The following is a 27,419-nucleotide window of genomic DNA, read 5'->3' as shown; positions in this document are numbered from 1 at the left end:
GGTTCTCTAAATCCTTTCAGTTCTCCAGGGGCTTCTCTGAATCCTATGCTTCTTCTCCTGGCTCTCCACCAATCCTGTCATTTTCCTCACGCTTTCTTCAATCCTCCCAACTTTTCACTTTCAGGAATCAATAAAACTCTTAAGAAAACATTTATTTCCTTGTAACTTCAACTTCCTTCAAGGATCAACAAAGCAAACTTAGTACAAATAAACATTAAACTTTCCATACAACAAACATTGTCCTCAAATTTTTCACATCTCATCCGTCTTTGTGAGGCCAGCGCCATTCCTTGAAGATCGCGCCATTCCTTGGAGACGAACAGCTGCTCCTTCAGTTTCCAGTTGTCTTTCTCCAGGCGTCTGTTTTTCCCCTGCAGGTTCTTCAGGTTGTAAACCAATTTCTCCTTCGCTCCTCGCAGCTGTCCAACCTCATCTTCCAGCTTTTTGTTTCCGTTCACCCTGGACACCGGTCTTCCTCTCCAGCCACGATTTCCTTTCTCTAGAAAGCATGTCAGCTCCTTCCATTGAGTTTCGCAGCCTCAACTTCACACTGGAGTCAACACTTTTCCTTCCTGAGGTCTTCCACTTCCTTCTGCAGGCGTTCGAACCTGACCTCGACGTGTTTCCTGCCGGATTCGCGCTTTTCGGTCGTGTCCTTTTGTTCCTGGATGAGCCTCGCCATCCACGCCGCGGGTCTTTCTCCTTCTGTCTTACGAGTTCCTCTTGCCTCTCAACCTGGCTGTTTGCCTCTGCCAACCACACTGTTAGTTCCCTTATCCTCTCACAAGGGCATCGTTTCTCTCCCCAATTTCCTTTGTCTTTTCCATCAGCTGCTGATTTTCATCTGTGATCTTGAGGATCTTGTCTTCCTTCCTGCTGCCGATTCTCCCTCTTTTCTTGGTCGTTCTCCCTCTTCAGAAACAACGTGTCAGCTTCGAGCGAGTAGGCCCTTTCTTGCCAGGCCTGCTGTTGCAACACCTCCTGAGTGATCTGCATCACACGAGTGTGTTTTTCCCTTCCGCCCGCCTTCTGAATCTCTTCATTGTTGTCGAGCCTCTGTTGTAGCTGAAGAATTATCCTGTCCAAGTTCACCTGCTGCTCTCTCTGGCACCGGATGGTGTCTTGCCAAGCCGCAATTCTCTCCTTCAGTTCCTTCTCCTTGGGCTGTTCAACTCCATCAACAGTAGTCAGGAAGAACCTCACCAGTGACTATTCCTGCGTTAGACTTCTCTCCGTATTTCGAACAATATCTGGACATAGCCAGTTCACATACTGTCCTCTCATTCTCTCTCGATTTTTCGTTGATTTTCTATATTCCACGAGAGATATTTCGATTTATCAAAATATAGCAGAAAATATTCTGAACATTTTTTTAACTCTGCCTTGTCTCTTGGTGTTATAAATTGCTGAAATCTCTCTCAGGGATTTTTTGCAGTACGTATCTTCTTTGTCTGATCTCTCTCTCTCTCTCTCTCTCTCTCTCTCTCTCTCTCTCTCTCTCCATGCGGGATTTTTTGTTAATCTTATCTGTTAAAATAAATTTGGGGATTTTCCTTTATTTACCTTTTGTCTATTAGAATAACAATACTACCTACAGGCGGGCAATTGCAACTTAGGGGAAAAATGGCCATTTTTCTAAGGCAAGTTTCATTTTAATTGAATTTTAAAGGATAACTAATTAAAAGATACAGTTTTAAACGAATTAGCCGAGACATCAAGAGGAATATATATATGTATATATGTATAACAGAATCACGAAAGTTAGGAACGTGATAAATCCATAAATAAAAGATAAATGCCACGAAGGAAAAACTAAACGAAGGAGTCTGCGAGATCTTTCGACTTAAAGTCCTTTACTGCAAGGCAGATACTGACAAAAATACGAGAAAAGACAATACAAGAAGGTTCGTATAACTGACAGATAGGGATTAAAAGGGATTAGTGCCTAGAATCCGACACACCTGGAAGATAAGAAACATTCCCAAACAAGCATAAACAAAGGGTGCAATTAAAGGTTTAAGACAATCATCTCAGATACAATCTCCAAACAATTAAAAGATTATAGGTGACAGCTATTCGGAACCTGGTAAACAAAACCATATTTACAAAACATGACAGACATACATTACAATAAAATTTTTAATAACTCTAAGGCAACTGATTTTTATTTAAGTCAGTAATATATATTTGAGGTCATTCTAAAACATGTTACAGATACAAGGGTCTAAATGAAAAAAGGCCACGACTAACATTGAAATTACAATGAAAAGTAAGTTGTATTAAAGCAGATTCTAAAAGATTTCGTGATAAGACATCTCTTGACCGTGCAATTACTGAACTGTCAATCCAATTAATTCGGTGGTTGTTTTCACTTAAATGAATAAATAATGCATTAGATTTTTGCCCAGTTTTTACAGAGTATTTATGCTGGCTTAGCCTTACTTCTAAGCCCTTGCTGGACTGTCCGAGATAGAATGAGGGACAATCCATACATGGAATTTTATATATTATGTTGTTGCTTCTCTGGGGGCCATTTTTTGGGGAATTTTCATTAACATTCTTTTTAGTGTGTTATTATATGAAGAAACAAGGTGACATTAAAAGCTTTAACAATGGTTAATGGTTTCAAATCCGTTAAAATAAGGCAAACTGAGAATGTTCTTAGAATTTCTTTCTCGTGTGTTATTTTCAGTATAAAACTTTTTGTGGGCTTTATTATAACAAATGTCTAATATATGTGAAGGATAGCATAAATCTTTCCCTATTTTTCTTATGTATTCAATTTCTTGATCCAAATATTGTGGACTGACAATTCGCAATGCTCGTAAAAACATAGAGGAAAAAATGATATTTTATATTAAGATGGTGGCCTGAGAAGGAAATGAAACATAAGTTAAGTTGTTAGTCGGTTTCCTAATATAAATACTGAATTTACATTGAAATGGTTCTCTATGTATCAAAACGTCTAGAAGGAGGCAATTGTCTTTTTCTAATTCTAGAGTAAACTTAATCGATGGTACCTGGTTATTTAATTTAGAGAGTAAATCATTTACATCAATACCGTCGTGGCATTTACTACATATATGTATATATATATATATATATATATATATATATATATATATTATTATATATATATATATATATATATATATATATATATACTATATATATATATATATATATATATATATATATATATATATATATATATATATTATATATATATATATATATATATATATATATATATATATATATATATATATCTATATATATGTATATATATAATATATATATATTAATATATATATATATTAATATATTATATATATACTTTTTTTTTTTTTTTTTAAATATAATATAGAGCTATTATAATTATATTTATAATTTAACTACCTCAACCATAAACATTTTCAAAAACTATAGGTAATTTTTAAGATTTTAAATGTATATCATATGGATACAAAGAAAAGATGAACTGAAATTTAATTATATTACATTTGTCCTACATAAAAGTGAAAAAAGATATAAAGGGAGTACAATTTTATTAGAACGTAATTCGCGTTCGTAAACTGAAATGCAATATGAAAACAAAGTAGAAAACACTAACATCCCTATTCCTATTTAAGGCGAAAATGACACTAGCCATGAATTAGCGCGACCCGACGCGACGCGTTTGGTGTCACCGCAACCTTAGTAAGACGTTGCGTATATGTTTAATATAATATGCAGGCAGCTTTTTGAACGTCGGAAATATTTGAGACTTTGTAACACATTAAAAATGGGATGCAAATATGCAATTCACGATTATCTTATTATTTGAGAACATAGAAATAATAAGAATTGTTTTGAATGAATGCGGTTCAGCGACCATTAATCACCTGGAATCTAAATTCAGTCCCAATTCAGTAACAAAACAAAAGTAAACACACCTTTGATTAACCACAAAGTTATTTTCCAGGGAATCCATGTTATGTGACTGGAAATTCTTTGTACAATTCTGTGACGGACGGTCAATTTGAATCACAGTAGTTTTAAAGAATGTTGTATTCCAATAAAATATGCAGCACTCCTTCCTGAAATTTCATAGAGATGATGAAAATTTGAATTCCATTTTCAAGTGTTCAGTCATTGACTAATCAATTATGTAGTATACTACAGGGTGTTTCGAAATTAGAGCCCCCACCCCCCCCCCCCCCCCCCCCCCCCCCCCCACCCCCCCCCACCCCCCGCCAACTCCACAGAGCAATTGGAAAGTTATGAAGTTTTCTGCTATAGGCTATCTCCAAGTACATTATGTTAAGTTTCTATTAAGTAATTTTTCATTTTACATTTCTTGTATTTTCAGACTGAGTGACGGAGTTAGATACAGCCATGGCTAACGACTTGGAGGAAATCAGGTGGATTGACCGAATCCAGGCTATAACTTTCAGAGAGGCCAGGGATGCTGGCGCATCCTTAATTTCACGTTCCGGGATAGCTAAATACATTAAAAGAGATGAATCCTTTGTTAAAAGAAACTGGAACAAAAATCCATATGACTATTATTGCAAAAAGAGTGAGAATCTTGTAAGGGCTGAAGTCCTTTCTCAGGAGTCAAAAGACATCATAGCTGAGGCAGTGGATAGACCAAGAAAGTCTTTATGTAAATTGGCGCTTGAACTAGAAACAAAAAGGGGAAAGAAGAGAAGTTATAGTGCTGTATATCATGAGTTGAAAAAATCTGGTATCAAACCATTTCATGTTATCAGCAAACCCAACATCACTAAGCAAAAGAGAGAAGACTGTGCATGGTTTTGTGGTTCATTTCTTAAAGACTGGGATGAAGCTGACTTTCTCCATGTTCCCGCATCAGATGAATTCTTCATTTACACAGTCAGGAAGCCAAATCATAAAAATAACATCAATTGGGCTGCAAAGTTGGATGATATCAGCGATGACGTGTGCTATCGCCAAGTTGTGAAATTTCCTGAATGTTTGGGAATTTTTCTCCGTTTAACGGCCAAACGGGTAATGTGGATCATCAAAGAAAAAGGACAGTCATGGAATGGTGAATACTCAGAGATACTGTGCTTACTGGTGGATATTTCCTTTCCTCAAAGATTCTGAAAATGTGTTATCTGTTGAAGAAATCACATTTTTGCATTATAAGGCACCATGTTTCAAGGCTCTTCAGACACAGGAGCTGCTTCGAAACAGTGGTATCGATTTCTTCTCGTCAAGTGAATTTCCAGGTAGCTCCCCTGACCTTAAAAAACATTGGTAGTATCTTAAAGGATCGTGTTGAAGTGCGCACAGTGAACTATGATGGTATACCAAGCCTCGACGACCTGCGAAGAGAGGACCGAAGTGCTCAGGGAAATGGAGTTTGAGTCTCAGCTTTTTTGTGATTTACTGAAATCATACCCCTCAAGAATGCAGGCTGTAGTATAGGCAGATAGAGGCCACACAAAATATCAAATACTCAAAGAGAAACTTAAATAAATACCTGTTCTGAATTACTATTGTTTTTGTCCATATCAATTTTAGTTTGTGCTGTAGAGTGGGGGTGGGGTTTTAATTTCGAAACACCCTGTATATATGTTCATACAACCGAGTAACCTACCTACCTATATTGGATATAATTTCTATCGCTACATTTGCTTTGAACTTGAGAGCACTTTTTTTTTTTACCTGGTTCGGTAGTTTTCATCAATTGAGACACAATAATCCATATTTAAGATATTTAATTATCTAATTAATTTTGTCTTGAGACCACTAAACTAAACAAAAACAAGAAAATGTTGGCACATTTCATAATCATACAAACTTGCATTGTTAAGAATGCAGAAGTCTGTAGAAATAGTTATGTAGGGAATATATTAGCTAGGAAAATCTACTAGTAGAGTTATGATAGATGAAGGCGAAGGAGAGGTAGAGAGAGAGGTAGAAACTGAACGCAAAATAGGATGTTTGAAAAGTGAGACCCATAAAACCAGCGCCTTCAACACAACAAAATGTGATGAGGCAAGTTGTAAGTGTTGAACCTTGACCCATCAAGTGGGTGGTTACGATGGATCACGGCACCCACTAGGATTCGCCCAAGGGTGGGACCTGAAACAGGCGTTCAAGTTCAACCAATTAAGAAGAAATAGGGTGTTCTCCAGTTGAAAAGAAGGAAGAGTCTGATTTATCCTTATTTTCGATTACTTATAGAAAACAAACTAATGATGACATACGACAGGGAAAAAGTTTTAATCTGTCGTGGGTCCTGAATCAAATATTGGTGCAAATACAAAAGAAGCTCAACTTCTCACTGCATAAAGAAAACATAATTTCAGGTCTATTTTAAATGTATTATGATGTAAACAGATGTTACGATAGTAAATTCACATTACCGGTGCATCTGATGCCTAGGCCAGTCCCTTACGACGCTCCTGATTGGCTGTTGATAAGCCAATCATGGGGCTGGAAACTCTCAGTCTCTCTCAAGAGTTCACATAGGCAGGATGTATGTTCTACCTCTCATGAGGGATACGTCTTTCAAAAGCATCCTGCTTATGTGAACGCTCCAGCCCTGTCATTAGCTTATCAACAGCCAATCAGGAGCGTCATAAGGGACTGGCTTAGACATCAAATACATGGCTGATGTGAATCTACTATAGATTGAATAATGTGCACTACTAATTTTACTTAAACATAAATGTCATAGATGACATGATAATGGATTGGCAATCTGGGAAGATAGAATACTTAGTCCGCATAATTATGGTTGCCACTTGATCTTTACGAGAGATGCAGGTAAATATAATATTAGAAGTTTCATTGTCTATGAAACGTGAGCTCCAAAGATACATTTTTGAAACTCTGGACATTACCTTTGTACATAGCAAATTAATTAAAAGCGAGAATTCTGGCATTGAAAATCCTTCGTTGAAAACACTGGGTATCGCACTTGTTTAGAGTACTACCTACTAGCGATAAAAACTGTATACATACATGTACTATATATATATATGTAAGTGTTTACATAATAAAAATATGGAATGTTAGTCCATATATATAAAAGACTAAAACTAAAGAGGTCAACCAGATTGCTTGCAGGAATGTGATCAGACTAGAGACGCTAAAGATGACGTATACAATAAGTATGTAGGCTAAGTTGACATGCCGTCACCTGTAGTCATTCAATTGTTTATAAACATTAGTCCAAGCTCCCTGCTTGAGACAACTACCGCGACCTATAATTCAAACGGCCTACGTGATCTGTAGCGTGTCTCATTTGATTGTGTGTTCGTATGTAACTATGTCATCTGATAGTATGTTCATATGTTCGAACTACTGTCTGCTCCTTTATGACTTCTAACCGAGATGTAGAACGAGGCAGAACAGAGTGAGCTATCGTCATTAGAAGACCTGTACCTCTTTACCTAAGCTTTATCATGTAGAGGAATAGGATTAGCCATCATCATTGGCAGAAGCGATCAAGCTATCGTCATAGAAGACTTGTACAATCATACCTGATCTTTACCATGTAAAACTTCAGAAGAATATATATATTTTTATACTTCGTATTTTCTACAAGAACCTCCTCACCGAATCAACATGAGTTTAACACATCGTCGTCATAAACAAGAAGATAATCCTGACTTCGTAAGTGATCTACAAACCCCAAGACACTCCATTGAAGATGGAAGTGCAATACCAACCGACTTAGCGTAAGATTATCGCAAGTCTAACATTACCTCATAGGGCGCCTTATCATACAAGGCACAAGCCCTAAAAGTGGTGGCAAGCGTACCAGAAGGACTCTACAACTTCTCCGAAGATAAAACAGAATAATAAATCATGAAGTCAACGACGACGAAAGCAGCAGATTCTTCAAGCAACCTAGTATCATCGTTTAGTGAGCGACTTCAGAAAACAACAAGAACTTCACCGACGACGAAAAGCAAGAGATTCTTCAAGCAACTTAGTATCATCGTTTAGTGAATAACTTCAAGAAACAAAACCGATGTGTCTTTTTCCTACCGCAACGCAAGCTTCGTCTCTCATTAGAATCATTCAAGAAAACATCGTTAGTGAGCATTTCCGGCACTTCAAGAAACAAACCGAACGCGTCTGCAGCATCGGATCTTTCAAGGGCTCGAATCATCGAAACAACGCGCACGGGGGAAACTGAAGCCAAACCAGGTCATCCGCTAAATAGAGAAGGAGGACCAAGGCCGTGTGTCGTTATCGGAACACCGTGACTTCCCACAAAAGCAAGCTAAGTACAATTTTTTATTCATTTGGAGTAACTTTGAGTGTTTCCTTTGCAGGTCGAATTTCGTTATTCCTGTGGCTGAAGTTACGAGACATTCTTATCTTACTTTTTACAGAAATTATCTACATCATTGAGATTTCGCTACTGCGAGTTTTTTTATCTTTGAGTGTCTGTTTCCAGAAGTTCTACTGAAATATCATAATCATATACTATGTTAATTTTATCATTTTGGGTGATTATTAATCCCTTACGTAACAAATCATATTAAACAGTGAATATGCGTTTACGCAGTGGACGTCTGTATTTATACAGATGCATGGATAGGGTCATTAAGCACCGTAGTGATTAGACACAAAAAACAAGTGGAACACCTGTACAAATCTATATAAATTAGAGGTAACACTATTTCGGGTCATGACAATAAATGCTCCTTTGCAAAGTCCCGATCGCAGTTTTAGCCTTGAGTTTTTTGAGTTATATAAAATATCGAACCTCAATGACTCAACTTAACTTTAAAAATATGGCTGGATTGCAAGGAATAACATGTCTGTAAAAAACTTTCATCAGGCTAAATGCGCTGACCAGGATCCCTCACTATTTCAAATTTTAGCAGAGAATGAAGTGCAAACAGTTAATATTGAATGCAGTAGTGATAACTTGTCTTATTAGTAATCGCTCAGTTCCTAATAGTTCGTCATTCATTGCTTTATACGCAACCAGCAACATAATGCTAAAAACACACAATACGTTGCCGATGGTAATAAAGAGAAGGATCCTAATTATTACAAAAAGAAATAGAAACAGTAGCCCGTTCAGAATCAAACAAGCAAACTCGGTGACTGTGTCACCTAGTCAAGCGGTCAAGGTTAGTTAAATCTGCCGAGTGTTCAAAGCATAGCAAATTCCACACAATAAGCGACTCTAGCAGAGTGGGGAAAAGCGATGTTGGTTCATACATGCCAATATCTTTTTGAATTAAAAAGAATTTTTCCTATGAAACACACGACCGTATCAAGTAATCAGAGCAGGTTCTAGTGATTTTAATACAATAAGTTATTATAAGTAGTGGTGGATAAAGCCCGACTGTACGCGCCGTAAAATTAGAATATCTTGTTTTATTATTTTAGTACACGTAATATCCCTGTATTTTACGGGACTCACCGTCTGTTTGTTCGAACTTCCCTAATGAGAAGTCCGGATAAGCGAGCGCTTACAGATACCTCTATAGTTATAAAAAACATTGATCTGTATGCATTGTAATTGTAGATCCATCTAGGGGTATACAAAATATTATCTTACATCCTGCAAATAAGGCGTGTTTATCAAAGGAAAATCCTATAAACCTTCAAACATATTAAAATCAGTTTGAACAAAAAAAAAAAAAAAAAAAAAAAAAAAAAAAAAAAAAAAGACAATTAATCAAATAATAACTTATATAAAGGAACTATACATTTGTCTCATAAATCGTAACATTGTTCAAATGACCCAACAGAATTCTCCACAACCGCAGTCTAGTTTGCACGCAAAATCTCGAGAAGCATGCACCCTCGAAAGTCTTAGTGCGTGTAAAAAGACTTTGCTGGGAAATGAAATTTTAATCCTTCCCGACACTCAGAAATATAACGATTTCCGCGAACAAAGCCCTAGACACGGTTGACTAGCAGCAACAAGTTAAATCTAGTGATCCACAAACGTATACATATCGTGGATACGGAAGTTATAAATATCGCATTTTTAATTGTTGCTAATTTTTAATCCCGCCCAACCAGTCGTAGATGAATCTCTCTGATAATCTATCTAAAGTAATATCCGTAAAGTCATTCAAGCAGAGGTGATTCAGCAGAATTTTTATCTTTTATCTGAATACCAGGAAGTTTCTCCACTAGCGAGTGATCTCTGGGAGAAAAACGGATGTCATTGAAACAAAATACGGTCTAAGGACAAACATAAAGCTATACGTACCTTCGTATAGACTCCCAAAGCAATTTCAAAATAGAGATAAATGACGAAGTTGAAAAATGTTAGTAATAAGGAGTCATTAGGAAATCAAATAAGCCATATAATTTTTCCCTCAAACGTCATGCCATAAAAGATCGGACTTGGCGTATCTGCGTAGATTCTGTCGCTTAAACAAGGAAACGACTCCCGATAGTTTCCAGTGCCATGTACCGACGACATCTTATCTCTGTTAGGTTAGAATAAATTTTTCACCAGCTTGGACTTACTTAAAAGCTTTTACCAGATACCATTACCTAAGTGATTGTACCTCATACACCGTTTTCGGCACACTCAGGGGACATTATCAATTTTTACGTATGCCTCCGGCTTACGTTGCGCCCCAATTACAGTATAGTGTTTGGAGACTTTTAGGGGATACCCTACATGCTTATATGGTTGGTCTTATAATCTTTTCTAATACCTTAGAAGTACATTCACATAAACTAGAGCTAGTGCTACAGAGACAAAGACAAATAATCTCAGAGTAAAATGTCTAAATGTGAGTTTTAAAAAACCGAACATGTTTATCTAGGTTTTATGTGTCTAGTCAAGGTCTTAAAGTAGTCCATGGTAAGGTGTCGGCTATTCATAACTTTCCGGTACTTATTAACGTAAAAGGGGGATACAGCACTTTGCGCTGTAGTGGGTATTACAATCGTATGCAAATATGTAACTCTCAATCATGACAGCTCCTTTAACAGATCTTACGAAGAAGAGCGTAGTAGATTGATTATGGTCTAAAAAGCATCAACAGGCGTTCGATATCTTAAAAGCGGAATAATGCAGCTTACCTAACTTAAAAATCCCTGATTTAAATAAGGAATTTTTTTTTATTGCAACAGACGCCTCAGACCAAGGGGTAAGAGGGATACTACTTCAGCAATATGATAAACAGTTCTTTCCTATAGCTTTTTATTCATGTAAACTAAAGCCCTCTGAAAGTAAATATACAGTAATAGGCAAGGAAGGGCTAGGTATCTTTAACTCACTAGTATATTTTAAGTTCATAATCTATGGCTATCCTGATAAAATCCTTACTGACCATGAGTCATTTACCGAGTTTTTTTCAAAGGCTTTAATCACAGTCCAAAAGGAACTCGGTGACAAATGATCATTCAGGTCTTTGGAGCCAAGATAAGATATCTACCTGGGAAAGCAAATATCATAGCTGACGCATTATCCCGCAATCCCGCACCATACAGCAAAGAACCATTAATTGGACTAAAAGATATAGAAACATCCATGCCTATTGTTAAAACCGTATCTAAACAAGAAAATTCCTTAACCCAAGAGATCGCGAGCATTGAATATCTGGGTTGGAGCGCAGAACTCTTACAAACTGAACAAAGCAAGAGTCAACAGACCTAACCAAAACAATAAACACTTCGAACGGAAACAGAGTCAGCAGCAATAAACTCCAAACAATAAACACTTCGAATGGAAACAGGGTCAGCGGCTAAGCAAAAACAATAAACACTTCGAGCAGAAACCCTAAAGCAAAAGTATATTTAAAGTATGTGTATCAGAATAATGTAATCAAAGTGTATTATATGTAGGTCCGTGACGAGGAAAACCCGAAGAACACAGCAGATGACTAACGACCAGGTAGTAGTAATAATCTCTTTCATACCAATCGTCATAAACTGGTTGCATTCCGTCATCCAGGGTTCCCTACTATGTCACAGAAAGCCAAATCACTATTTTACTGGCCTACAATGCTTACAGATATAAAAAGCACATAACTAATTGTAACACGTGTCATGAAAACAAGGGATACACTAAGACACCTGTCAGTTTAGGGGCCTATCCTGTGCCAAAATCAATCCGTGAAAGAATATACTTAGAATTATTAACAGAATTACGAGTCTGACAGAGGGAATAAACACTTCTTAGGTGTTTAATAGTTCCTTGACACGTTATATAGAATTAATAGCACTAAAAATAAACACCGCAATTGAGTGCGTTAGGAATATTTATGAGTGCTAAATCAGTAAACATGGAATTCAACACATAATAATCTGTGACTCGGGTGGTGTAAATCAATAATAATCTCCTTAACACGTTGTGTGAATTCCTATCTATAAGAAAACCAATAATATATTTTATCACCCAGAGTCAATCGGTTTGGTAGAATAACGGATAATTAAATAGGAAGTGTCAATGTCTTACGAGTTACAACTCGTGATATTGGATCCGAACTGGATTATAGCGGTTCTCGCGGTTTTAAATACCTTTATCATTTATATTCTTGTATCTATAGAATTGATGCCGCAAGTAGCCTTATACGGTACGCCGCTAGAACACTTTTCCATATTCAAGCCAACCATTAATTTATCAAATATATATATATATATATAAATAAATATGGATACAAGTGGAGTCAATATAATACACTCCGTAAGAAGTCGGAAGGGTTACAAATTATAATAAAAAGGAATCACGAATAAAATCAATAAGCAAGACGTAACCATAGGTTAATTAAATATCCAAATATATATGCGTAAAGATTTGAACTCTAACTTAACGCTTAAGTAATGACAAATAAGCTAAAAGTTCAAACACATATCAAAACCTACTGACATATTGTCTGTTCCCGGTGATTTATATTCGTAGTCAATGAAAAAAAAAATTAAATAAATAAATAAATAAATAAATAAAATAATAATAAATAAATAAAATAAAATAAAATAAAAGAGATTTTAAAGTCAGGAAGTCTAGAAGTGAAAATCTTATCAATGGAATAATCCTATATGAATCTTATACAGCTAATAATATATATAGAATTGTATGGAAACCTTTTTCATTAGCTTGAATAAGGAATATTTAATTTAACATAATTCCAACATGAAACTAATATATTGTTCAATTTTGGTACTGTTTTTTTTTTCAGACATTCTTCTCATGTGGGTCGAGTATTAAAAACAAAAAATGATCCTAAAGTCGTATCTCTTACAGCAAGTAACGTAACTCTTAGCTGGCTGAGAGCAATCTCCTGCCAAGTGACGACGTCATCATTGCCGTATCAGCATTGATTCCTTTAACCTCAAATATCTGCTTGCACAGGCTTCATCTCGCGCTTGCAAAGCAGATTGACTGGAGAAAGGAATGCTTAGCCCGAACTTCTCATGGGCAAGGCAGACGTGTCTATCCGTATGCGCAATGCAACTAAGGAGTTGCAATCATTTTAAAATTAATAAACAAAATAAGCAAATAGAATTTCTATAACAGCAAAATGAATTAATTTTTTCTGAACCTCATAGACATTTAGAAGTATCAAGATATGTATATGAAATATTTACTTGCAACATTAGTCTATCACAATTCACATTCATGGGAAAATGTCACATTTTCTTGAAAAAAAAACCCCAAAGTTTATATAGAAATTAGTTACATAGTGGGTTTTTTCGTTGCATCTCCTACCTATTAATAAAGTTTTTAAAATTAACCTCAATTGGCTGCGCTGCTATGGAGAAAAATTGAATATGAAACTTTTGCTTAGGGGCACATAGGGATCAAGATTTTATCACAACTTAATTTCAGTTAGCACAAAGAAATACAGAATCATGATTAATATTCTCTTTGACTCTTATGTTGCCTGGCAATCTTACAAATAGCTCCGTTTTCCACTTCTTTGTCTAGTAACTTACTACCAGTAATATCGAATTTTCTTTGAGATTCGTAATGATATCTATTTATTTTTTATAATTATGGATATTTTTACAAGTCATCATAGACCTGGATAGGTTCACTCATTGTTAACGCCATGGATAAAAAAGTTTGTACGGCTGACTCTTTTTTTGAAATTCCACAAATATCAGCGAATTCATGTGGGGTTTTTAGTCCGGATCTAAATGGCTTTCTCCCCTCCCCTGTATTTGGATGTCGTCTGAATTTACTTTGCCCTTGTGACAAATATAATTTCACTTGCAGGCTGATTAATGGAACCTGGTTACAGTATCCTGCAGTACGAGAGTTTCACATCGCAACTTCAAAAAATCGTTCATTGCTGCGGACAACGGCAGTCGAGTAACAACCGCCTACAATGTGAAAGGAATGAGCACCATCATGGACTTCTTCGACCGACACCATATCCCGTCGTTAATCTCGTTTTAATGCGGAACGCTCCGGCGGCTGTGGAAATCGACTACAAAAGGGACATACTTCCGACAATTACGACCCGAAGGATATTCAACTCTACTTTGCTGGCGAAGGACTCGTGCTGGGGATGTTTTTTTATTCATCGCGAACGTAACGTGTAGCTTAGGACGCAGAGAATAAGTATGAGCGCAAAAAAGAACGTTGGACCCGCCCAGGCAAATTTTCCCCTTGTTTTAACCCTGTGAAATTGGCCGTTTCATTTGGCTATAGGTGGTTGTCTGGAACTGTGTAATGGACGAAAAGTTGTTCGAACGCTAGTTAAAAGTGTAGTAGTATAACCTCGGGTCAGATCCTATATATAAAAGTATCATGTATCCTATATATATAAAGTATCTGATCCTATAACTAAATGGATCATTAAATTAAGAAATCGATACTCTTTGCGTCGTACGCAGTAGGAATCTATTTAAAGTGCACATATATTAATCATAATTATATGAATCAATATACATATGTATAAACAAATCAGGTAGCCTATAATCAATCTGTTACCTTTTATCTTACCAATATCTGCAGTTATATATGAGTTAGTATATGGATTAATGAATCAGATATATAACATTTAGCATAAAAATCAACGAATCAAATCAGCATAAACATTAATAATTTTATCAATTCATATATAAACATTTTTTTTTATCATTAAAATATGATTTTTTATCATGTTAATCTTCATTCTATGCAGTTGTCAGAGTACATTAGTATTTTCTGTAGCATATGTTTCTTAATGAGATGAAGTGAAAAACTGTATCATTATATATCACGTGATCACTATTATTTTACCAATATCATTTGTTTTATATTTTTATTACTTGAATCAATTCATGTACACCATGAATTTTTTAGTACTTATATATATATAATATATATATATAATTATATATATATATATATATATATATATATATATATATATATATATATATATATATATATATATATATATTCCACGTAGTGTCTGTATCAAAAAAACAACTCCTATAATCAAATGCTAGTCAAGTTTGAGTAATATTCAGTAGTTGGTTTTGGTAGCTGACCGAGCTAATGTAAGTGTTTACATAATAAAAATATGGAATGTTAGTCCATATATATAAAAGACTAAAACTAAAGAGGTCAACCAGATTGCTTGCAGGAATGTGATCAGACTAGAGACGCTAAAGATGACGTATACAATAAGTATGTAGGCTAAGTTGACATGCCGTCACCTGTAGTCATTCAATTGTTTATAAACATTAGTCCAAGCTCCCTGCTTGAGACAACTACCGCGACCTATAATTCAAATGGCCTACGTGATCTGTAGCGTGTCTCATTTGATTGTGTGTTCGTATGTAACTATGTCATCTGATAGTATGTTCATATGTTCGAACTACTGTCTGCTCCTTTATGACTTCTAACCGAGATGTAGAACGAGGCAGAACAGAGTGAGCTATCGTCATTAGAAGACCTGTACCTCTTTACCTAAGCTTTATCATGTAGAGGAATAGGATTAGCCATCATCATTGGCAGAAGCGATCAAGCTATCGTCATAGAAGACTTGTACAATCATACCTGATCTTCACCATGTAAAACTTCAGAAGAATATGTATATTTTTATACTTCGTGTTTTCTACAAGAACCTCCTCACCGAATCAACATGAGTTTAACACATCGTCGTCATAAACAAGAAGATAATCCTGACTTCGTAAGTGATCTACAAACCCCAAGACACTCCATTGAAGATGGAAGTGCAATACCAACCGACTTAGCGTAAGATTATCGCAAGTCTAACATTACCTCATAGGGCGCCTTATCATACAAGGCACAAGCCCTAAAATATATATATACATATATGTATATGTTTATATATGTATGTATACATTTATATGTATATGTATATGTTTGTATGTATTATTATATATTGCTACTTTCAAAATGCATGTTTCCAATCTTTGAAATGTCATGTAGAATTATGCAACATTTTTTCCGATTCCTAGATAGCTTAGAATAGGATGTTTTAAAATGTGTGTTCAGATTTCGCATTACATATTGTAAAAGAATATATATATTAACGTAGAACGTAAAAAGAGAGAGATTTCTTGTCTGTTTGAAACTACGAATGTTTAACTTTTATGTCAACACTGTAAGATTAGAGGGTCTGCGAGATCCGTTTGCTTTCCTAAATCTGTCAACGCATGTGATAGCGAGAGAATTGAGTCTTGCGTTGTTATCAAAACATGTCAATCTTAATTGTCGCTCAGCCTCCGTTTCGATCAAGTAGAGTACGTCTTTCTTTTTTTTAACAGACTGGACTCGTACGCGTATATCTTTGATCAAAATCACGTGCATATTGCACATTTCTTTATGAAGATTGCGTCAGATTCCGAAGCTACTGGAAGCATTCGTGCCAAATACGTTTGTGACATCTGCCCTGTCGAGTTTCCGAAAAGGGAAGAAGATTTTATTAGATCAGAGAACCTCGAGGTGGTTAGATCGATCGCTCTCTCTCTCTCTCTCTCTCTCTCTCTCTCTCTCTCTCTCTCTCTCTCGACATCATTGAGATTATATTAACGTAACGTAAATTGGTCACTCGTAACTTAGAATTTCATATTTGATATTTCTTAGAGTTTATCTAGTGTTATTTAGTTTCTTTTGTGGAATCTGAACAAACATGATTTCGTAACGGCGCCTGGTTTTTGTGAAAGTGTGATATACAAGCTGCAGCAAGAGAGAAAAAGAAGTTGGTATACCAAAAAGGTAGTGTTATATTTTTATTAGTTGCAACTAATAACGGATAGGAATTGTGTTTAACTTATAATGGATAGGGAGTGTGGTTAACTAATAATTGTTAGGAACAGGGGTTAACTAATAACAGGTGGTTATGAAGGTTTGGTAAAAACTGTTGGTTACAGTATTTTGAGTGAAAAAGATTTACACTTACACATTACTGATTTTTTTGTGTTTTGTGTTTGTTCCATTGTTTGTGCACTATTTCATTTTCTTATTGAAGTGTGTCTTTTTATTTTATATTTTCATTTGCATTCACAATTTAATTGACTTAGTTCTTTTCATTGCTTAATCATTGCACATTTAATTAAATTTAACATTTGTGAATTAATTTGCATTTACTTAGAATTCTTTTCAAGATTTATTATTGTTTAGCACTTGTGAATTAATTTCAAATTTTCAATTATGCCTAACACTTTGAATTTTTTTGATTGAATTAATTTTCTTGTTTTGAATTTTTTGTGAATTAAATTAATTTTGATTTGATTTTACTTAATTTGATTCAAGAATTAATTAAACTTTACTTTGTTTTCAAGTAACAGTAATTTTCCCTGATATTGTGAATTTCACTTATAAATTTTGAATTTAATAATAAAGTTTGTATTTAAAATTTTTATAAGTATTTCATTTCTACCAGTATATATGATTATGATTATATTGATGATAGGTAGAAACATAAAGTGGTAATTGATTTGCTTTCCTTCAATTTACTTGAAGTGACTTAGAACCGGGAAGTACTTAGACTTCTGAAATCAGGGAAATACTTAGAGTTTTAAAGTTGTTGATGGAGTGATGCCCTTTGATTAATTTAATTTTACTTTAAACAAGATTACCTCACACCTGTTTTGATGAAACTTAAGGTCTCGATTTTCTGCAATACTGGTAAGTTCCGTTAAGGGATCACTGTTGCTTTTAGAGTATTCAGTCGTTTAAACGTGTTATGAGGGTTCAGGTGTCTGGCTTTTGTTGAGGTAATATTTGATGCATGGTAACCAGATACTTGGCACTTCGTAACAGTATGTATGTATATATATATATTATATATATATATATATATATATATATATTATATATATATATATATATAGATACATATACATATATTACATTATATTACGTATATTTATAACATGCACTACTGTATAATATAGAATATACATATACTATATACGTGTATATATATTATATATATATATATATATACATATATATAGATATATATATATATATATATATATATATACTATAATATAATAGATACATATACATATTTATATCATTATATTTACGTATATTTATATACATGCACTACTGGTATTACTATAGATAATACATATACATATACCTATACGTATATATATATATATATATATATATATACACTATATATATATATTACCCATATATATATTATATCTATAATATATATACATATTATATATATACTATATATATTATATATATATATATATATAACACATATACATATGAGAAGTATTATTTTTTCCTTTCTTATTTGTCCCAGATATATTTACAGATAATTTTGTAATAAGCATAACAGCATTTATGTATCAGTATATAACTCATTAAATCATATAGGAAATAATTTTATAATATATTAACAGATCTATGTACATTAATCATATCACCGTCATATTCTGATAAGAGTCTTATCTATTATAATATTGTATTAGAATGACAAATTGTTTAAAAGTAAAAAAATATTGCAATTTGTATATGATAAATTTACATGAATGCGCCATGAAGAAATTGCTGGTGAAAGTGCAGATGTGGAATCCGCATCGGCATACAAACGTGGATAGCTGCCCCGTAGACTTTTTATTCCGCATAGCAGACGAAAATTCCGCACTTCGGCAGCACTGGTACTGGATTGTCTAGCAGCTACTGACGAGGGAAAAATGTGATGTCATGCGCAGGCGAATTGAAAAATCGACCTCTGCGTAGCTCGCCTTATCTTCTTATAATATAATATATTGATGATCCCACGTCTATATACGTGCATCAGAATGCTTTGAAAATTCATGGGGGGAAAATCAACTCTGATAAATTGACTAACTATTATAATTACTGATTCCTATCCTCCCACGCAATAAAGGCAATGTAGGAACAAGAGCGGGAAGGCGGGAAATCGAGGCGAGAAAATTATCAGTGTCTAGACACAGTGCATAGGCAGAGTGCATGGATGGTATGGATGACCTTGATGCTATCAGGTTTTCTGTATTTGAACCTACGTCTGTATTAGTGCATCAGAATGCTTCGAAAAGCCATGGGGAAAAAAATACCGACCGAAAGATATTGACTTAGTGACAACTGAGCCTTAGCCTCCCACGGAGTAAGGGGACTTTGGGGTTGGTGGGAGGATGGGGGTTGCCCGGGGGTTGTTGATAACAGGTGGAAAACGATCAGTGTCCAAGCAGTCAAAGATTGGTCTTCACTGAAATTCGGTTGTCTAAATCTGACCACCGTCGTTTGGAAATATTATATGATGACACCGTGCATTACTGAGTGCTACAAATTATGTTTAAAGACCGGTGAGAAGCATCGGACAAAAGAAAACAAAATCTTTACATGCAGTTCCGAGAGTGAAGAGAAAAGAGGTAACATGCAATACAAGCACGGTGGGTGGAGGCAAGTCCTGTGTGTCGGTTTTTTTAAGTGGTTTTACTAGACCATTAAATTAAAAGAACCCTTCTGCTTATGAACCGAAGGATATTAATCTTAGTCTAAAATTTTTTGTAATAAATTAGATTTAATTTAAGCAGTTGCAGTGTTGTAAAAATGTCAAAATTGTGTTTAGACGTCGGCGTTTATATTTTTGGCATTCCGTCAAAATAATATGGTTATCCAGAATAAAGGAAATAAGAAAATAGACAATAACCTTGCACCAAAAATTTAATATAGGGTTTGGCATTTATTGAATTGGAGCTAATCCATTTTGAGGGCGAACAGCAGCTACGCTAAGAAGAAAAAAAAAAAAAGAGTTTTGACGTAGGAAAAACATATTTATGGTAGCCGCTGTGAGTCCTTTAAATTCAATCACGTGCAGCCACGAGCCCTATATCGGCCGAGACCAACTTTAAGATGTGCTTTATAAATACTTGCTTTTGACATGTATCGCAAATTCTCTTGGGGATTGTGTGGTGCGCACATTAAAAAAAAACTGATAAATTATTATGTTGATGATTACTTGAAGGTTCTGTATAAAATGCAAGTGAACTTGCAATGCCACAATGTCAAGTCAAATCTATTTCCGTCCTTCAGGATTACTTCCTCATGATCCTGGAGCCTGTCTACGATTCTTTGGGTTTTGAAGATAAACCAGACGATGGACTCCAAACACAGCTTCTTCGAACCGGGATCATCTGGTGGGCTTGTCGTCTGGGTCACACTCATTGCGTCAATCAGTCGCGTGTATTATTTGAGCATTGGATGAAGGACCCCGACAATTATACGTAAGTGCTTCCAAAAATATAATGCATACATACTTTAATATATATATATATATATATATATATATATATATATATATATATATATATATATTATAAACTTTTCGGCAACGTTCACACTTTTTCGTGTACAAATAAGAAGAAAAATCTTAGAGGTCAGTCTTACACAAAGCAAAGGAATTTCACACGGGCAGACATTAAACGCACGGAGAGATGAAAACTCGTAGGCATACACATGCATTATATATATATATATATATATATATATATATATATATATATATATATATATATATATATATATATATACTATATATATATATATATATATATATATATATATATATATGTATATATATATATATATATATATATGATATAGTATATATATATATATATATATATATATATATATATATATATATATATATATATATATATATATATATATATATAGATATATGAGTGTGTTTTTTGGGGGGGTAGGAAAAAAGTCACATTATTTGATGGTGGTTGGTAATAATGTGACAGGGAAAAATTCACAATATTTCTTGGGGCTCATTATCCAGTCTTTTGTTTATGTTTTTACGATACTCCCAACGGGCTTGTTCTAAACACGCCGCAAAGGTGGATACATACCAAATTAAAACAAAAATTCCCCAACGTGCTTGTACTAAACACGCCGTAAAAGTGGATACATACCGGGTTAAAATTTACCTTTGGAGTTCACTATCTAGCCAAGATTAATGTGACTTTTTTCCTATAACTTTTACCTGTGACATTTTTATCCGAATCGTTTGTTGTGTGTGAGTATGTGTGATAATGATACTGTTTACTCCATCAGCAGAGGTCCCGATGTTCGATTCCCGTGTGAGGTGGAACGTTTTATGTTTGTTCCGTTGAATCCTATCGTGACTTTGTGACTATTGATTTAAAGAGTGAATTACGCATCTAGTAGTTTATCAATTGAAAATTACTCGCCGTTCAAACATCACATTCAGAATATTGAACACCCCTTAATTAACAATTTCAGAGTCGCCTCGAATGTCGCAGAGGCAGTTTATTGCTCAGTCATCAATACAGGAGGACAGGAGATGTGGGAATTCGCATGGAACCGCTTTCATCTAACTAGAACATCCCACCAAAAGAAAGCATTAGGCAAAGCTCTTGGCTGCGCTTCTGACACCTGGTTGCTGGCTAGGTACGAAATAGATAAGGTTCAACTATCTAGTTCTTGGAGTGATAGCTCATGCAGTCATACTGATAACTGCCAGATTTCCTTAGCTCCAGTATTATCTTAGATTCTAAATGTCTGTTGGTAAAAAGCCTTAATGTCTATGCTGAATATAATATTTTCTCTATACACTATGAGTCTAACAAGGGGGCCTTGTTACTTGTGGTACATTTCTTTTAATTTCTACTTTTGTACAGAAATCCTTAGGTTTTGATGACGCAGTTCATTTGATTGGTTGTAAACTTGTGCTGCTTTTGATCATGTATATGGAATGGGAGCTGCAGGGACACTCCTTTGTTTCATCAGAATATTTAACATATAGGTTGCATGGAACACAATAGCAAGAGGGAAATATAAAATAACAACTTTAGGGTCACCTAAAGTAATTGAATTATAAAAAAGTAACTTGAACAATTCAAGTTTATTTCTTCTGAAGAATCTTATTATTTATATACCACAGAAACGGCCATTTTAGAATATACTCAAGTTATCGAAATATGATGTATATTACAGCAAATATTGCAATTAATTTCTTTTCTGTTTTTTTTATTCGATTTTTGTACATGCCTTGAAATCAGGTACCTAGAAGCCGGTATCCACACAGAGTCTGGCCTTAGACGACAAGATTTGTCACATGTTTTCGAAGCAGTGGCTAATAGTGATGTGGGCAGTTACGTAGCGTGGCAGTTCTTCGAACAACGTTGCAAACAAATAATAAAATAGTAAGTATAGAGAGAGAAAGAGGAGGAGTAAATTTCACTCTGATTACTGATCATATTATACTGTACATCGATCTAGGCGCTGGCTCAAATACCTAATGGGCCCTCAGCAGCAATATTCCACAAAACTAGAATGCGGTAATTGATTATCGTCAGCTTTAGCAACTTCTGCAACCGGTAAAAATGTGAATATTTCCTTTAAAATTAGTAGCGTTAGATAAGTATTGTACTAACCTCAGCAATATATACCTGGCTTTTAAATTAGAGATATCTCATCAATCTGAGAAACTTTGTGCTCAAATGGTCACTTGATTCTGGAAGCAGTACTACCCATGGTTTAGGATGTTAATGAACCTTATCCCGAGGAAGAGGAGAGCCTAGTGGAGGTTTGTGAAACCCTTGGTGGGGGAGCCAAACTGTAAGTGAGCTTATTCATCATGAGGCTGATTCATTCTTATATGTACAACAAGGACATATTATACTGTTGTGTAAGTCCTTGATTAAGGGTAGTGTATATTCATGCTCTCTTTTGTCTTTGTCTAAATGAATAGCTCAATATAGATTTCAATTAAGTTTATAAAAATCTGTTTCATTTATAAGTGTTTCTGCAAGCTGTACAAATAAAAAAATCCATGTTATTTTCCGATGTACACTATAGGTTCACCAGCATGGTTATTAATATGCTGTTCAATTGTGGAGAAGTACCAATAAAGAGTTGTGGACACAATGGTGCGAGGAAATGCTGTTTAGATGGGGTTCACTCTCTCCCCTTAGGCTCGTGGGAACCACAAATGATTGATGTGAGAATCACTAAATGTCTGGCAGCTTGGAGAAAACAAACATATTAAGTCTTGGGGTTTTGGATACACAAGGATGTGGTGCAGAAGAAAGAAATGCAAAGTAATTGATATAATCCAGGAGAGCAAGTTGGAAGTTTGGGTTCTAAGTGGGGCTAAAGTAACACTGTAGCGTTAGCATGTCTAGGAAAGACAGTGATGTGTCTGCTTTGGCTGTGTGATACAGAGGTAGGGTAGATGTACGTAGTAGCATCAGTGGTGTTAGGAAGACTGGTGATGATGAAAGAGTACAAATATATTTGGATGAGGAATTTATGGGTAAGAATAAGTTTGGCACAAGAAGAAGCTGTGATAGTAAGTATATTATATAATGTATAGGAGGTTTTTGAGAGAGTTTGAATCTGTGCCTGGCATGGGTCTGCCAAGGGTGAATGGATGAATTCGCCAGGTGATCTGAATGCGAAGGTGGGTAACAGAGTTGGACAGTATGGAGATCCTGAAGAAGTGAATGGAGACAATCTTGTGGAAATATTTATGAAAAGGGTCATGGTTGTTGGAAAGATAAGACCTCTTAAGATTCTTAAGAATACTCAGTAATACTTTTGAGTAGAGGGAATGGTTGGAAAAATGCGTTAGATTTTGTGCTAATACGTAGAAAATGGGAGGGGATGGTGAATTTATCTTATCATACATGTTGAAGTAAAGCTTAAAATGAATAGAAAGAAGCCTTAGGGGGACAGGAAGGGTCAGCAATGGTTCTAGTAGCGAAATGAGTGATTTGGACAAAACTGCAGTAAGGACACATCTAAAATGGATGAAAAATGGAATAGGTTATTAAACACTTAAATAGGAGAAGAGTAAGAGAATTATGCAGAATTCAAGGATGGATAATCTGCAGGGAATGCTTGGGGCTGTAGGTTTAGGGAGAGCGACTAGATCAGCGTTTTCCAACTTCGTTTACCCTACAGCTAGAATGTCGTCCTCATTTTATAGTGAACACTGTTTTTCTGTATCGTTTTGCTAAAAAGTCATTTCTTGAAGAAAAGCTACTAGACGAAATGCCTAATTCAGTTTCGTTAAATATACGTTTTTAAGAAGGAGAGTCTTATTCAGTTTCTATGTCGAAAGAAAAATTAAGTTTGCACCGCATATTTCACGCTGTTTCTGGCACCTTCCACTCTTTTATCCTATGTCAAAATGAAAGGCAATTTAGTGTTTGTTAATATTCCAGCGTCGGCAGCGACTTCTCATCAGTTTCAAGCATTGTTGAGGCTGTGACAAAGAATTTCAACACTAAACAATCTCTAAAGCAGGTAAGTTCGAGCGTCTTTAGATTTCAGGATTATTACAGTTTTTTCTCCCTAAACAGATTTTTATTTTATTAGCAAATCATTTTCTCTTTTTTAGTATCCTGACATTTTCATCAATATTTAATATTTGTACGTCATGAAGCATGTACACGGAGTAGAACTTGAGGAGTTGAAGATAAATTGAAAATTTATGAGTAACCAGTGTGATAAAGGTTATCTGTTATATCATAATGAAGGGAAACACCTTAATCCATTCCAGGCGCCAATTTTATATCAGTTTACCAGTTTTTTCGCTCTTTTTTCTAACAGCTGCAAGACCTCAGAGCCGAGGTACAGAAATCGCGCGTCAGTCACAAACACGCCCTAGACCAGGCAATAGAAGTTGTCGAGAACAACGTTGCATGGAGGAAAAAGAACTTCTATGACCTCGTTCGGTGGCTCAATCAACATGGATACTCACACGTCCTGACGCCGTCGTAGAAAAACATTTTCTTCACATTGAAGTATGGTCTCCTGCGAGGAATTCCTAAGCTCTCTTTACAGACTTCATCGAGACGTGTTCGCGAGTTAATATGGGCGAGGAACGGGTTCACCATTTTACTGTCAATATTCACTGGGTTTTATAGTTACTGTGATGTTCTTGATTTATCAAAAAGGATGTTACCTGTAAATTAAGTTTTTCTTTAACTTTAACTTTCTTTCTTTTGCAATTACTCTCGTGGGTGAATTTAAAGAACAAGAATGAATTGATGATATTGATCCTGACGATGGTGAAGTTCGTTTTGAAACTTTTTTTTTTAATCATTTGGTGCGATACATTAATATAAGTTTGTTAATTATGCACGTATTTGTGTACATATGTGTACGTATTATGTGTAAATAAACTGTAATATCAATAAACATTATTATTTATAACAACGTACCGTTGCATACAGTGTAAGAGATGAAAAAAATTATTTATTTCGAAGCCCAACTTGCCATTAAAGTAATATGCAATTTATAGGGTTATTTCTATAAATCTGAATTTTTTGTATTTTAAAACAGCGAAAAAAACCCTGTAAATGGGACAGGTATGACGACCATCCCAATATGATAACAAATCATTAAGAGCAACGCTAAAAAGCGGCCTATTGACATTCCCTCACTTTCCTATAAAATGTAGGAAAGCAGCCTTGAAAAAAATCCTACAAAGGAGAATTTCTTTCTGTATCTCTGTATATTTAAAAGTGAATGTATGTTTGTCTGTTACAGAAATCCGGACTGCTTGACAGACCCAGACAAAATTCGGCACGTGGCCCCTGTGTGACCCCAGGAAGGTTATAACTCAAAATCAAACCCCTACCTCCGTGACAGACATCAAACACAGACAAATTTAATAAAATTTTCGTTTTTGCCAATTCCGTCAGGTTTTCTTTCAGGTGCTTTGTGGGTTAATGGTAATTTATCGCCTTCGCGTTCCAGGTTTTCTTCCAGGCGTGGTCAGACTGGTAAAGCTGCAACACTAAATCCCCTATAACATAAGTTTTTTTTTTATCAAAATTTATACGATTTTTTTTTAATTTATGATAATTATTAACATAATTGTTAAACATATAACTCACTGCTTGATTGTATTACTAAATTAAGTATTTTTAGATTCGTTATAAGCCATATTTCATAACTATAAAGCAATGAATCGAAACCAGCAGGTTCCAAGACACGCAAGCAATTGCCTTCATTCTAGCATCCGTAGTAGCTGCTAGCTCAATCCGACGTGAAAGATGTACGATGACAGTATTTCCTTTTTCTTTATTAGTTCAAATGCGAATTTCCTCACTAATTTGATCGTTTCTTTTTAGTATTTACCTTTGGAATTCGTTATAGCGGGTACTTCGTAGCGTAGCGATGGCGTACGTATTTCGTTATAAAGTCGGTTTGAATGACGTTTGTCATACTAATAGATTGTTGGGTGTTTTGGCAAAACACTTCACTACATACCTAAGATCGGTGGGTCCGACTGTTGTTTCAAGGGAGAATGACCTTCTCACCCCCCATCAAAACACATAGACCACCTGAGTGCGAATTTTAATAATATATTTTATTTTTGTCTTTGTTCAGTGGAGATGCTTTTTATTGTCTTGTGATAGAGGGGTAACTTCCCCTCCCCTTACCCCGCTCTCTTATCTTCCCCTCACCCTCCCCTTCCTTCCTAATTCCCCTTCCCTTCTTTTTCCCTTCTGCTCCCTTCCCCCTTTGCTTTCCTCCTACCCTTCCCATCACCCTCCTTTTCCCTCTCCCTACCCTAGATTTTCATTCCGTTTTTCTGGGCATCGCCGGCTTGTTCAGCTAGTTATAACAATAAAACAACAGGCAGGGATTTTCTTGTTAACAGCGAAAACAAGGATCCATTTCTGTGGAATAGTCCCGGGTAGTAATTCGATACACAGGCTTTGTAATAACGAGTTAATAACTAATACGGGAAGGACTACAAAAGGATAAACAAAATGCTTACCATCGGCAAAAAGGATTTAGATTGTTGTTCAGAGCATGAAGCTATCTCTCTCTCTCTCTCTCTCATTCCGTGGCTTTTATTGAGAAGGTATCAATTAATATTCAGAAATAGAGAAGTTAAGAGGTCATTGTGAAATTACTTGTGTCTGGGAGCAAATGACATATATATTTAAGATTAGTTCTATTTCACTTGGGATACGATAGATTTTCGAGGTAATAATCCACGAAACGC

The 27,419-nt window shown here is 35.2% G+C and overlaps 1 protein-coding gene across 1 annotated transcript in view; it reads left to right on the top strand.

Annotated features, from left to right (window-relative positions):
• LOC135223595 (aminopeptidase N-like) overlaps positions 1 to 25,597 on the top strand; it is a 56,346-nt gene extending 30,749 nt beyond the window's left edge. Inside the window, exons 15-19 of the mRNA XM_064262140.1 lie at positions 20,450 to 20,640; positions 21,671 to 21,838; positions 22,450 to 22,593; positions 24,619 to 24,700; positions 25,007 to 25,597. Of these exons, the coding sequence (XP_064118210.1) occupies positions 20,450 to 20,640; positions 21,671 to 21,838; positions 22,450 to 22,593; positions 24,619 to 24,700; positions 25,007 to 25,177 (756 nt within the window). The 3' untranslated portion in view covers positions 25,178 to 25,597. The remainder of the gene's footprint in view (positions 1 to 20,449; positions 20,641 to 21,670; positions 21,839 to 22,449; positions 22,594 to 24,618; positions 24,701 to 25,006) is intronic.
• Positions 25,598 to 27,419: the final 1,822 nt, after the last annotated feature.

This window comes from Macrobrachium nipponense, chromosome 10 (assembly GCF_015104395.2).
Source record: "Macrobrachium nipponense isolate FS-2020 chromosome 10, ASM1510439v2, whole genome shotgun sequence".
NCBI lineage: Eukaryota > Metazoa > Arthropoda > Malacostraca > Decapoda > Palaemonidae > Macrobrachium > Macrobrachium nipponense.
This window is presented reverse-complemented; position numbering and strand designations above follow the sequence as displayed.